Source organism: Danio rerio, chromosome 5, assembly GCF_049306965.1.
Source record: "Danio rerio strain Tuebingen ecotype United States chromosome 5, GRCz12tu, whole genome shotgun sequence".
NCBI classification, from domain to species: domain Eukaryota; kingdom Metazoa; phylum Chordata; class Actinopteri; order Cypriniformes; family Danionidae; genus Danio; species Danio rerio.
This window is the reverse complement of record NC_133180.1, coordinates 21,382,655-21,396,271: the sequence shown is the minus strand read 5'-3', so window position 1 is coordinate 21,396,271 and position 13,617 is coordinate 21,382,655. Positions and strand designations below refer to the sequence as shown.

Below are 13,617 nucleotides of genomic sequence, written 5' to 3'. Positions count from 1 at the left end.
CTAACTAACTAACTAACTAACTAACTAACTAACTAATAAATAAATTAATTAATTAATTGTCAGGTTAAGACAAGTGATTATACTTGTATTACAAATAAATAAATAAATAAATAAATAAATAAATAAATAAATAAATAAATAAATAAATAAATAAATAAATAAATAAAATAATTTGTTGGATAGGAACAGGTGATTATAATTGTATTTATTTTTTAATACTACCACTAATAATGATAATAAATTAATCAATAAATAAATTAGTACATTAATTAATAAATAAACAATTTGTCAGATTAGGACAAGTGATTCTACTTGTGTTTATATTTGAATTCTGCCACTAATAATATTCATAAAAAATCAATTTAAATAACATTAAATAAATAAATAAATAAATAATGGGAGACTGGGGCTAGTTGATATTTAGTAAATAATTTATAACAACTTCCACCCATCACTGTAATTCATTTACAGTATTGTACTAATTTGTACGTCTTTTTATAATAGTAATATTAATAATAATAATAATAATAGTTATTATTATTATTATTATTGTTATAAAATGGTCTGGGACTAGTTATTATTTATATTGTTATTTAAACTTCTTATTCTTATTTATTTACAGCTAGTACTATTATTACTGTAATACTTAATGATAAGGGTATGGAAACCTACATAACGGTTTGAATGAGTTTATGGTGGTTCAGCTGGAGAACTGTAATATGTGACCCCTGTTCCTCTTTTTTACTGTGTTTAATTCTGCGCGTCTGAGAGAACAGTGCAGCTTCATTCAGTGTGTGTTAGTGAGTGAGAGTTGACGCACACTCTTCCAGCAGCTGCTTCACAGAAAAGCAATGGCGTGTGGAGTGAATGGAGCTTGACTTGTAGATAAAGCAGATTACGGCGTTTGCCCTCTGTGCTGCCAATACGATTAACTCGCAGCTCGCCGTCCCGCTCACTGCTTTTAGACAATTGCAATTACTATAATGCGGTAGCGCTTAGTGCGTGTATGTGACAGAGCCCCCCTTCACCAGCCCACCCACAGCTATTAGAAAATACCTTCAATACTAATGGAGTCAGATGCGATTACAGAGAAAGAACGGATGTCAGGGAACAGGGCATGTTAGGGCATTTTGTATTTGTCTGTGTGTGTATGTGTGTGTGTGTGTGTCACAAATGATGAGATTGATGGAGCAGATGATGCATCAGTGCATCCGACTGTAAATGTTTTCGCCCAGAACAACTGCAATATCCAGATCGTAGATGTTTTATAATATCTGATATTACAGGCTTTTAATGAAGCAGCTTTCTCTGTATTGTGTGTCACTGGGTGGCAGACTGTTGTACTTATTTAATCAGATTAATCATACTTATGTTTTGTTTTGATCAAATCTTCAAGGGAGTGTGTATGTTCCAAACAAATTAAGGTCTATATACAATAATGTCGGGTTTTACCATATGATTTGTAGTTTTAAAGACAATAAAATTATGTTTGTAGTGGAATTACAGCGAGTCTCCTTGGGGATTTACTACTACTAATTAATAAATTAGAATAAAATAGAGAACTAAATTTAATAACTTATCCTTTAAATAATAACTTTAATATCTTTTTCACAATATTTTTCAACAAAAGTAAAATGTTTAAGTGTTGGAATTTTTTATAATATCAGTAATGATAAAATGAAAAAAAAAAAGTATATATATATATATATATATATATATATATATATATATATATATATATATATATATATATATATATATATACAGTTGAAGTCAGAATTATTAGCCCCCCTGACTTATTAACACCCCTGTTTATTTTTTTCCCCAATTTCTGTTTTATGAAGGGAAGATTGTTTCAGCACATTTCTAAGCATAATAGTTTTAATAACTCATTTCTAATAACTGATTTATTTGATCTTTGTCATGATGACAGTAAATAATATTTTACTTGATATTTTTCAAGACACTTCTGTACAGCTTAAAGTGACATTTAAAGGCTTAACTAGGTTAATAAGGTGAATTGGGCATGTTAGGGTATTTAGGCAAGTTATTGTATAATGATGGTTTGTTCTGTAGACTATCGGAAAAAAAATTAGTTTAAAGGGGCTAATAATTTTGTCCCAAAATTGTTTTTTTTTAAATTAAAAACTGCTATTATACTAGCTGAAATAAAACAAATAAGACTTCCTCCAGAAGTTAAAATATTATCAGACATACTGTAAAAATGTCCTTGCTCTGTTAAACATCATTTGGGAAATATTAAAAAAAGAGAAAAAAAATCAAAAGGGGGCTAATAATTCTGACTTCAACTGTATATATATATATATATATATATATATATATATATATATATATATATATATATATATATATATAACATTATATATACACTGGGGAAAATAAGCATTTAAGATGTCATAGTTTTTTTCCCCCTCTGAATTCTATTTCTAAAGGAGAGGTTAACATGGAATTGAACCAGATTTCCATAAAAACCCAAACAATACAAACATTAAAAAAAAAAAACAATAAAAAAAATTCTCAGTTGTTATTATATTATGTGAAATCACATTGGAATGACACAAGGAGAAAGTACTGAACTACTGAAATGCATTTAATACTTAATATAAAAGGCTTTTTTTGGTGATGGCAGCTTAAAGAAGCCTCTCATATGGTGAATGAAGTCACATGAATTGCTAAGCTGTTAGTTGTTTGCACAGACTTTAACAGAGTGTAAAAATCTTGATAGTTCTGTGGGTCTTGTCTATCAAATTTGATCTTCAATTTGTATTTCTTATTAGATTCAAGTCAGGTGATTGGCTGGGCCAGTCCACAGCTTTATTTTTTTTCTGTGAAAGCATTTGAGAGTTTCCTTGGTTGTGTTTTGGATCATTGTCTTGCTGAAAAGTCTGCCCTGGTTTCATCTTTATCATCCTGATAATGTAGATGTTGGACTGAAGCAGCGAATGTTAATATACAATGATAAGGGCAGAGGGTTGCTGAAGAACTACCGAGAGATTTCAGCTGCTGTCAGGGCTTTCACTGCCCCAAAACACCTCCCTTTATTCATGTGTTTAATACTTTTTACAACAATAATAAGAAACAATTTAACATCAAATACCATACATTCATTCATTAATTTTCTTTTCGGCTCAGTCACTTTATTAATCTGGGCTTGCCACAGTAGAATGAACCGCCAACTTAATCAGCACATGTTTTACGCAGCGGATGCCCTTCCAGCTGCAACCCATCTCTGGTAAATACTATACATATAAGTATAATTAAAAATAAAATACACAAATTGTGGTTATAATAATAAGTAGATGAAGATGATTGAAATAAACTATTTTATCCACATTATACACATTTTTCACACTAGTTAATAATTATAATATATTCTAAAATAATAATGATAATAATAATAATAATAATAATAATAATAATAATAATAATAATAACAATCATAACAACAACAACAACTATGATAATGATAATGATAATTTTGTTAATAGGTTAATAATTATATTATTTTTCACATTAAATGATACTACAAATAATAATATTAATGATGACGATGATTAGGATGATAATAAAAAAAAACAAGAACTTTTAATATAAAATATTTTTCACATAAATACCATTATTTAGCATTAAAATACACAAATTATAGTTGTAATAATGATAAGTAGATGAAGAAAGATTATGGAAACAAATTATTTAATCTACATTATACACATTTTTTTCCACACTACTTAACAATTAATATGTTCAAAAAATTATGATAATGATTATTTTGTTTTATTTCAAACAAATAATAATTATTTTATTATTATTATTGTCATTGTTATTAATAATAATAATAATAATAATAATAATAATAATAACAATGTAAAGTATTGCAGCATAGCAGCATGGTGGTGTAGTGGGTAGCACAATCGCCTCACAGCAACAAAGTTCGAGCCCCGGCTGGGTATTTCTGTGTGGAGTTTGCATGTTTTCCCTGTGTTTGCCTGGGTTTCCTCTGGGTGCACAGTCCAAAGACATGTGGTACAGGTGAATTGGGTAAGCTAAATTGTCCGTAGTGTATCAGTATGAATGAATGTGTAAGGGTGTTGCCCAGTGATGGGTTGCGGTTGGAAGGGCATCCGCTGTTTAAAAACATGTGCTCGATAAGTTGGCGGTTCATTCCGCTGTGGCGACACCTAATTAATTAAAGGACTAAGCCGAAAATAAAATTAATTATTGAATAAATATTGCAGCATATAAATGCTGCAATATGCATATTCATACACACACACATATATATATATATATATATATATATATATATATATATATATATATATATATATATATATATATATATATATATATATATATATATATATATATATATATAATCTTAGCATCTTTGATAAATTCCCACACTCAGAGCTTTGGATGTGACTTCACCATTTGTCCACAAGATGGTGCTGTGCTTCAACATTAGAACATTATTTTCAAAGCTGCTTTACAGTCTTTCTGAGAATCAACATGATTTCTTTTTCAAGAGTATTCAGATCAGGGCTTTAATTTCTTTTTCATATAGCTAATACTGGAGACTGCAGTGATTTTTTTAATTATTTATTTTTTTTTCAATGTCTTTTTCTCTTTAGCCAAGTACATCGGCTGCTATGTAGACGACACACAGAAGCGAGCACTCAGAGGAGTGTCCTTCCTGGACTACAAGAAAATGACTGTCTTCCGCTGCCAGGACAACTGCGCTGAGAGGTACTGCACTGTACTGTATTGTACTGTAGGGCGGAACAATATATTGTTTCAGCATCGATATCGCAATGTGTGTATCTGCAGTAGTCACATTACCCAAATCTCCCATTCCACCACATCCCAAGAGTGCTCTATTGAATTGAGATCGGGGGAATGTGGAGCCCATTTGGGTACAGTGAACTCGTTATTATCATGTTCAAGAAACCAGTCTGAGATGATTCATGCTTTATGACATGGTACGTTATCCTTTTGGATGTAGCCATTAGAAGATGGGTATACTGTGGTCATTAAGGAAAGAACATGGTCAGCAGCAATACTCAGGTTGGCTGTGGTGTTGACACAATGCTGTATTGGTATTAAAGTAATACACCACCACTAACAGCCTGAACCGTTGATGCAAGGCAGGGTGGATCCATGCTTCCATGTTGTTGATGCCAAATTCTGAGCCTACCATTCGAATGATGCAGCAGAAATCGAGACTCATCAGACCAGTCAACTTTTTTTCCAATCTTCTATTGTCCAATTTTGTTGAGTGTGCAAATTATAGCCTCAGTTTCCTATTCTTAGCTGACAGGAGTGGCACCCGGTGTGGTCTTCTGCTGCTGTATCCCATCCGCCTTAAGGTTGGATGTATTGTGCATTCAGAGATGACTTTCTGCATACCTTGGTTGTAGCGAGTTGTTATTTGAGTTACTATTGCTTTTCTATCAGCTCGAACCAGTCTGGCCATAGAACTGCCGCTCACTGGTTACTTTCTCTTTTTCGGACCATTCTCAGTAAACCCTAGAGATGGTTGTGTGTGAAAATCCCAGTAGATCAGCATTTTCTAAAATACTCAGACCAGCCTGTCTGGCACCAACATCCATGTCACGTTCAAAGTCACTTAAATCACCTTTCTTCCCCATTCTGAAGCTCTGTTTGTACTGCAGCAGATCATCTTGACCATGCCTACATGTCTAAATGCATTGAGTTGCTGACATGTGATTGGCTGATTAGCAATTTGCGTTAACAAGCAGTCGGACAGATGTACCTAATAAAGTGGCCGGTGAGTGTATTACACTATACAAATTTTTATTATTTGACCATGTTATTTTTACACATGCTTGTTCAATTTCTGTAGGTAAATACTGTTAAAATCACCAGAAAACCATAAAGCAGTTTATTTATTTATTTATTTCTGCGTGTAATTTATTATCATTTATGAGGATGCAATGGATTAGAAAAAGACTTGTTCATCCCAGTTGATCTAAATGAATGAAATGTTTCTCAATAGATCTGTTCAAATCATCTGCTGAAATTTTACTCGGATAACAAAACATTCGGCAAAACAAAATATCGCAGTGTTCTGATTTTCAAATATTGTGCAGCCCTACCATACTATATATTGACTGAAACTTCTAAAAAACACACACACAAACTCACAATCTGTCTCTCACAGATACATCCAAACACACACACATACACACACACACACACACACACACACACACACACACATACACACGCACAAAAACCTTTTTTCACAGTGACTACTTTCTTTTGGGAGAAACACAAACACACTCTCTCTCTCTCTCTCTCTCTCTCTCTCTCTCTCTTTCTCTCTCTCTCTCTCTCTCTCTCAATTCAATTCAATTCAATAATTGCTCTATTGGCATGACAAATGTTACAAATGCATTGCCAAAACAGTTATTAAGTTTACATAAAATTAAAAGAACATACATATTCCCTATACTACTACATACAGTAGTAGTAGTATAAGAAGAATTTATACATGTAAAAAAATAAAAATATATATAATATATCATATTATTTAATATATCACATTATAATTTAATATATCATCATATTATTTAATATATAACATTATTATTCAATATATCATATCTCTCTCTTAAAAAAACTATTTCCCTCACACACGTACAATGATCGCATTCTTTGGACTTTGTTTATATACTGGCTAATGCCATTCTGTTTCCTAACCTCAAACCAAACGGTATATGGCAGAATCACATTGTGAAGTTGAAACATCAGGAACAATTTGAGTTTTACCAAGGGTAAGTGTAATGTGAAATGTAATGGGATCCCGAGTCCATGTGACTTCCCCGAATATGTGAAAAAGTACATGCCAGTAACGTTGTGGCTGTGCTGAGGAATGGCGATGAAATGTTATATAATGTATTTTTTGCTGAATAAATTGAAGGCTGCATTGCTTCACCAACGATGGTTGGTTCAGCACTGTTTCTTAAGAGTGAGTCAATACTTGTGCTTGAAGTTTTAACTTTATATCCAGAGCAAGTAGTTGACTTCATTTTTTGAGAATGTTTTTAAATTTCCTTTCTGAAGGTATGGCTAATGTGGTTTAAATGAGCATTTTCTCAGACTTTATCCGCAAAGGTCATTAGATCGGAAGAAATTGTGCTAACAGTGTAATGCTTATATACAAAGCTACTCCTGTGATATTGCGTTTATACAACAGTTCGACAGCATAATATGTATATAAAAAAGAAAATCAAAAAGGAGAGTCTAAAAGCCCTTTTGTATGAGGAACTACTTTCTTCTACCACTTATTCTCATCTGCAGCTGATGTTAGAACAGCAGAAGCCGTTACTAATTCACCAACGTGATTTTAAAGCTCGTATTTGAATGATTTTCTAGCGTAATATACAAAGGGATGACAAAACAGGAGATTTTGCTGACATTTTAAGATTATAAGGCTGAACGACATGAAATACCATCAGTCTACAGAGATTTCCGATTATGTCTCAGTTGCAATCAGAATATTAAAATAATTAACTCCGAAAAAGCCAAAGCAAAGCAAACACTAATAGACTATGGTATAAATACAGAACTGCAACATACAAAAGAGAGAGGTTGACTTTCATTTTCATTTTCATTGAAAGTCTCTTACCTTTTTTATAATAATTTGATCAGTTACGCTAGATTTTTCTCCTCTAAGGACTCCTAATATATGGCCTCTGTCGCCATCTTGTGGAAGAATGTCAACTGTCTTTGCTCTGCTCAGTATGACAGGCTGATGGATGCTGATGCGCCGAATCTCAAAATCATAAATTTATAAATAGGCACTCTCCTTATAAATAAACTGCATAGTTGCAATGTAAAAAACTATATTCTTGCCTAAAAAGCCTCAAAAGTACATAATGTTGTCCAACAGCTGCAATATTTGTCAAACTGTAGTGAATTTATTGATCTGCTGTCACTCTGGAGTAAAAAGGATGAGGAGGTCTTATGAGTGCTGTTATTGCAGAATATTGCATGGCTATCAGCCAATCAAATTCGAGAACCAGACAGAAACTAGAAACTGTTGTTTGTATATTATATATATATATATCATAGATGTCATGGACATTCAGCTTTTTATTGAAAATCAGGGAAAAATAAAGACACTTATAATATTAAATATTTGAGTTAAACTGTGAAAGGCTTAAACTGGTCATAAATGACATTTTGTCTGAATGAGATCTCATTAAAAAAAAAAAAAGTTTGATCACACTTTATTTTGATGGTCCGTTTGTTGAAGTTAAGTTACATTTCAACTAATTTTCATAAGATTATAAGTAGACTGATATGTTGGAGTTAGGGTTAGTGTAATTTGACATGTACTTGACAAGTTTCTTATAGTCAGTTGAATGTCTGTTGAAGGAGCAGTATCAACAGATGTTAGGCAGAGTCTTCTAATACTCAAATGAACCATCAAAATAAAGTGTTACCAAATGTTTCATTGTTTTGTTTTTTTTTTCAGAATAGACCTTTGCTCTCTTCTGAAAGCCACAATTCATTACACAGAAATGAAGGGTTTTTGCTCATAAAAAGGGGAAATTTGACCAGCTATAGACTAATAAATGGTCTGTGGGATATTTTGAACTGAAATGTTACAGATTTCAAAGATGTCATTTAACTGTAAGTTCAGGCAGCAGTTTTTGAGATTTACGTATTTCCTCATTCATTTCGATACAAGTAGGTCTTTGATGAACTGCCCGGAGGCATTGCAAATTTATCTGCCAACTTTTCTTGAAAGGGATAATGACAGCTGGCCTCAGCAATGCTAGTCATTTTACTTATAAATAACTTTTATTCTCTTCTTTTAAGATGAGCTTTTGTCCCCACAGAGTAGTTAAAACCTGACTTAAACACAAAAATGACACCTACACAACACTCATGTTGTTATTACAATGCACAAATACACTTACAGTACGCTGTAAGTCCTCATAAATATGTTATTGATGTCATGCTAATGGGGTCCTTAACTGACAAACATGAAAAACAAATCACTCATTACTATAATCGTATTCCTTTTAATAAATGAGGGTATGTTCACAAGATGATTTTTTCATTTTCCTTCAGCTTAGCTCCTTTATAGAATGAACCGCCAACTTATCCTGTGTATGTTTTACACAGCGGATCCCCTTCCAGCTGCAACCCAGTACACCCATACACACTCTTTTCACACACATATACTGCGGGCAATTTAGTTTATTTAATTCACCTATAGCGCATGTCTTTGGACTGTGGGGAAAACCAGAGCACCAGAAGGAAACTCATGGGAACATTGGGAGAATGTGCAAACTTCACACAGAAATGCCAACTGACCGAGCCAGAACTCGAACCAATGACTTTCTTGCTGTGAGGCGACAGTGCTAACCACTGAGCCACCGTGTCGCCTCATTTACAAGATGATTTCAACTTAAAAACTCAAAACTTTTTTTTTTTTTTTTTACAATTTTAACAATTTTGGGGGGCTTAATATACTCTTTTTTTCTTTTATTACTGTTAACAGGCTACAAAAAATGATTTTACCAAAACCTTCATCCTCAACAATCCTGTGTGTACAGGATGTGAAACTTCAAAAATGGAAAAGATAAGGATATGTGTATACTGTATCTGTTTTTGATTTAATTGTCTTGTGTAAATGTAACCTGAGAGGGAAAGGGTTATCAGGTATATCCTTCCTCTGATGGTCATCTGATTTGTTTGCTTATTTCTATATTTACCTCCTCTTTTCCTCATTCCTTAAATGATTAGATGTTTACAAAAACAGCTCAGTTGTTTTTTATAATTTAAATGGACTGTTCTCCCAAAAGGGAAAGTGTTGTCTGTTACTCCCCTTTAGTTTTTTGGAAGCCTTATTACATTTCTTGTTATAGATCACAACAGAGGAAATGATTAAAAACCCCAACTAAATTTCTGTACAATTACAATAATTCTAAACAGAAGTGTTCACCTTTTGACCAAAGGATGTAAAACAATGCCAGATTAGAGGCTGTCAGTATAACTTATGCACATTATTTTAAGGGCTCTGAAGCCATTTAGGAGCTTCGCCAAAGGAACAGTTTGAAAATGTATGTGTTTTTGTGCTTTCACATCTGTAAATCATTTGTTTTTCTCCAAAAAAAAAAAGGAATTTAGCTGTTAGAGGGTTACAGCTGCTTCTTGTTTGCTTCATTTTGATTTCACACGGGAGTCATCATGCATTTTTATTTATTTATTAATATTATTTTTTATTTGGTTCATTGGCTTGGATTGCTTTCTTGTCAAAGGCAAACTTCACCAGAGTTTTTTTTCATGCTGACTGAGATCATCTCATCCCGAAACACTAATATGAAAGGCTGATTGTTTTGGTGCTGACACTGCTATGACTGCTGTCCAAGGTGCAAAACACACTAGGTTCCCACACATCAAGCCAAGTGTGAAATCTTTTTGTGAAACCAAAACAATGATGAAAGACCCCTTAATCATTATTTTTTTAAAACTCCATTTTAATTTGTGGACCAAACTAGAAAATGAGCAAACTAGAAAAGGTAATTGAATGCTCTTTATGGACACCTTTCATGTCTGCACAGATTAAAATTGGTTCTTCAGGATCCTCTGCAGTGGTTAAGGTGTTATCTGCACACCATTTACATACAAAGTAGCGGTTAATGAGAAGAAAGTGTATTAAAATTGCCTTAAAATTTTAAGCTGATCTGAATCAAATTAACATTATGAGTCTATTTACCCTAAATTATGTTAAACTGACTTAAAACAGCTTGCATAACTTATAAAATTAAGTTAGAACATAATTAACTTAGTTTAATAAGTTACATTAACTTAAAAACATATGCTGTCAGGACTAATTGATCATATAATTTTTACAGTGCAGGAGGTAACGCATTATAAGTAATGCACATTACATAATGATATTACTTTTACATAGTAACAAGTAACGCACTACTTTTAAAAATAAGTAATATTATTTGAGTTACTTTTTAAAAAATGTAACACAAGTTACTTTTTACTTTACTTAATTGGCTTTAACTAAATATATTGTGGTATAACAGTTATCTTAGTCAGGTTAAATCAAAGTCAATGAGAGAGCGTACTGTGAGGGAACAAACAGTCGGTTCACACTCATAATCATCATCAGGTGTCCTTTTTCCCAGCAAATTAGTCAGTGTGCTGTTCTAGTAATGGAATAACTCAGGATATGGGTTTGTTTCGAGTCAGAAGTACTGAAGACGCAAATTGTTTCACAACAACTCTGTTCAATTTAATCAACTGGTTCAACTGGTTCACTTAGAAGATCCGGTTATAAACAAAGGATTCATTCACAAATCATCCGTCATCACTACAGACAGTCAGAAACAGAAACAATGGCAGGCCGAAGACTTACATTTTTGCAATAGATTCTTGATATTTTTAACTGATCAAAGAAAAGGAGTGGATTGTTTTTATTGCTTTTATTGTAGAGGAGACATAGCCACTATACTGTAGAAGCGACTATGTTTTGTAATGTAGTACATTTTTTAAAATCTTTTTGGAAATTACACATTTGTTAAGGCCACATAAAGCAATTTATTCAATTTATTAAGCTTAAAGATTTATTTTGATTTGGGAATTTTTTTATCCTCTTTTTATTTTGTTTTTAAATATTTCAAATGTTTAAAATCTTTCTTTTTCTCAATGGACATTGGATTTACTTAATGACACAAAAAGTACTTAGTAGCAAACACATTACATGCTGTCATTAATCTTTATATACAGCATGTATAGCTCTGGCCTCAGAAAGTTCCCAAAATATAATTTTATCCTACATTTCTTAAAGGAAAATGAAGGTGTGGGTTATATAGAGGTGGTTGTTAAATGCAAAGCTTCTCTATAAAAAGGTGGAAGAAAAACTCAAAGTTCTAAAATAGATCCTCAGCCTCAGCCTGGTAAGGAAAAGTAATGCAAAAGTAACTCAAGTAATATAAGGCATGGCTCTCCCTAAAAAGTAACTAAGTAATGCAATTAGTTACTTTTTTGAAGGAGTAACTCAATATTATAATGCACTACTTTCGAAAGTAACTTTCCCAACATTGCCTTCAGTGGTAATAAACTTTAACGTGTCTTTTTATTCTGCTGAACACAAAAGAAGATATATAGAAATGAGCAGAAGTCAATAATGTTAATGCAATAATGCTTGTGTTTAACACAAGAAACTCAAATAGGTTATGAATAAGTTGGTCTTTGTAGGTTTTCTACTTGTCTCTTATTCTCGAGTTAGTGAATGAATTAAAAACAACAAAATATTTACATCTGTACATTTGTCAGTCACTTCAAAAAAAAAAAAAAAAGCTATTGACGGTACACATTTTATCAGTACTTGCACGTTTTTTTCAGTCCTTGAAATCGAAATGACAACCTCAGTGTCGCCAGAGCTAATATTGGTAGCGCTAAAAAAAGGCAATCCATTTCACTTCCTGAAGATACTGTAATATTTTACGTAATGTTTTTGCCCCAAGGTCCCTAATAAGGAAACAATGCAAGGCCCTCACATATGATGTTTTGACTACAGAAAAGGATAATGTGATTAAAATAAGTGAAAGATAAAGTGGTCGAGTTTATAAATATTTAGATAACTAGAGTCTAGACATAACTCGTTTAAAATGTCTTCCTCTGATATTCCATGTAAAACAATTATATACAGTAATTATACAGTGGAAGTCACAGTTTTAAGCCCTGTAATTTTAAATATTTCACAAATTATATTTAAGAGCAAGGAAAATCAGGTTAATCAGAAATTGGATAAAAAATAATTCAGGAGGGTTAATAATTCTGATTCAATTTTATATAAAGATAGGTCCATTTATATTTAGACAGCAACAAAATTCTAATATTTTTGGCACTATACACCAACAGAATTTATTGGAAGTTAAATGACCAAGATGTGCTTTAACTGCAGAATGTCAGCTTTAATTTGAGGGTATTCACATTCAATTCAGCTGAACGGTGTAGGAAATACACTAGCTTGCATATGTGCCTCCCACTTTTTAAGGGTCCAAAAGTAATGGGAAAGAATAATAATTATAAATCAAACTTTAATTTTTAATTAAAGTTTTTTTAATAATTTGTAATACTTTGTTGCAGATCCTTTGCAGTCAGTTACAGCCTGAAGTCTGGAATGCATAGACATCACCACATGCTGGGTTTCATCCCTGATGGCGCTCTGATAGGCCTCTACAGCAACTATCTTCAGTTCCTGCTTATTCTTGTGGCATTTTCCCTTCTGTTTATCTTAATCAAGTGAAATTCAAGCAAATTTGCTAAATCGGTTTCAGGTCAGGGGATTGACTTGGCCATTGCATAACATTCCTCTTCCTTCCTTTCAAAAACTCATTGGTCATTCTCCATCTGCACTGTTAACTACCGTCTAATGAGTTCTGTAGCATTTGGCTTAATATGAGCACGAAATATTGCCTGAAACACTTCAGAATTCATCCTGCTGTTTATGTCAGCACTCACATCATCAGTAAATACAAGAGTACCAGTTCCATTGACAGCCATACATGCCCACACCATGTCACTACTACCACTGTG

General features: G+C 32.6%; 1 protein-coding gene across 4 annotated transcripts in view; it reads left to right on the top strand.

The window, feature by feature from the left end:
• The window catches only part of wscd2 (WSC domain containing 2), a 143,917-nt gene that overhangs the window by 102,278 nt on the left and 28,022 nt on the right, over positions 1-13,617 (top strand). For all 4 annotated transcript variants that reach the window (XR_012405986.1, XM_073950540.1, XM_005165158.6 and 1 more), the window contains one exon: positions 4,653-4,767. Coding sequence is in view for 3 of the 4 variants with exons in the window: in XM_073950540.1 (XP_073806641.1) it covers positions 4,653-4,767 (115 nt within the window). In the remaining variant the exon portion in view is untranslated. The remainder of the gene's footprint in view (positions 1-4,652; positions 4,768-13,617) is intronic.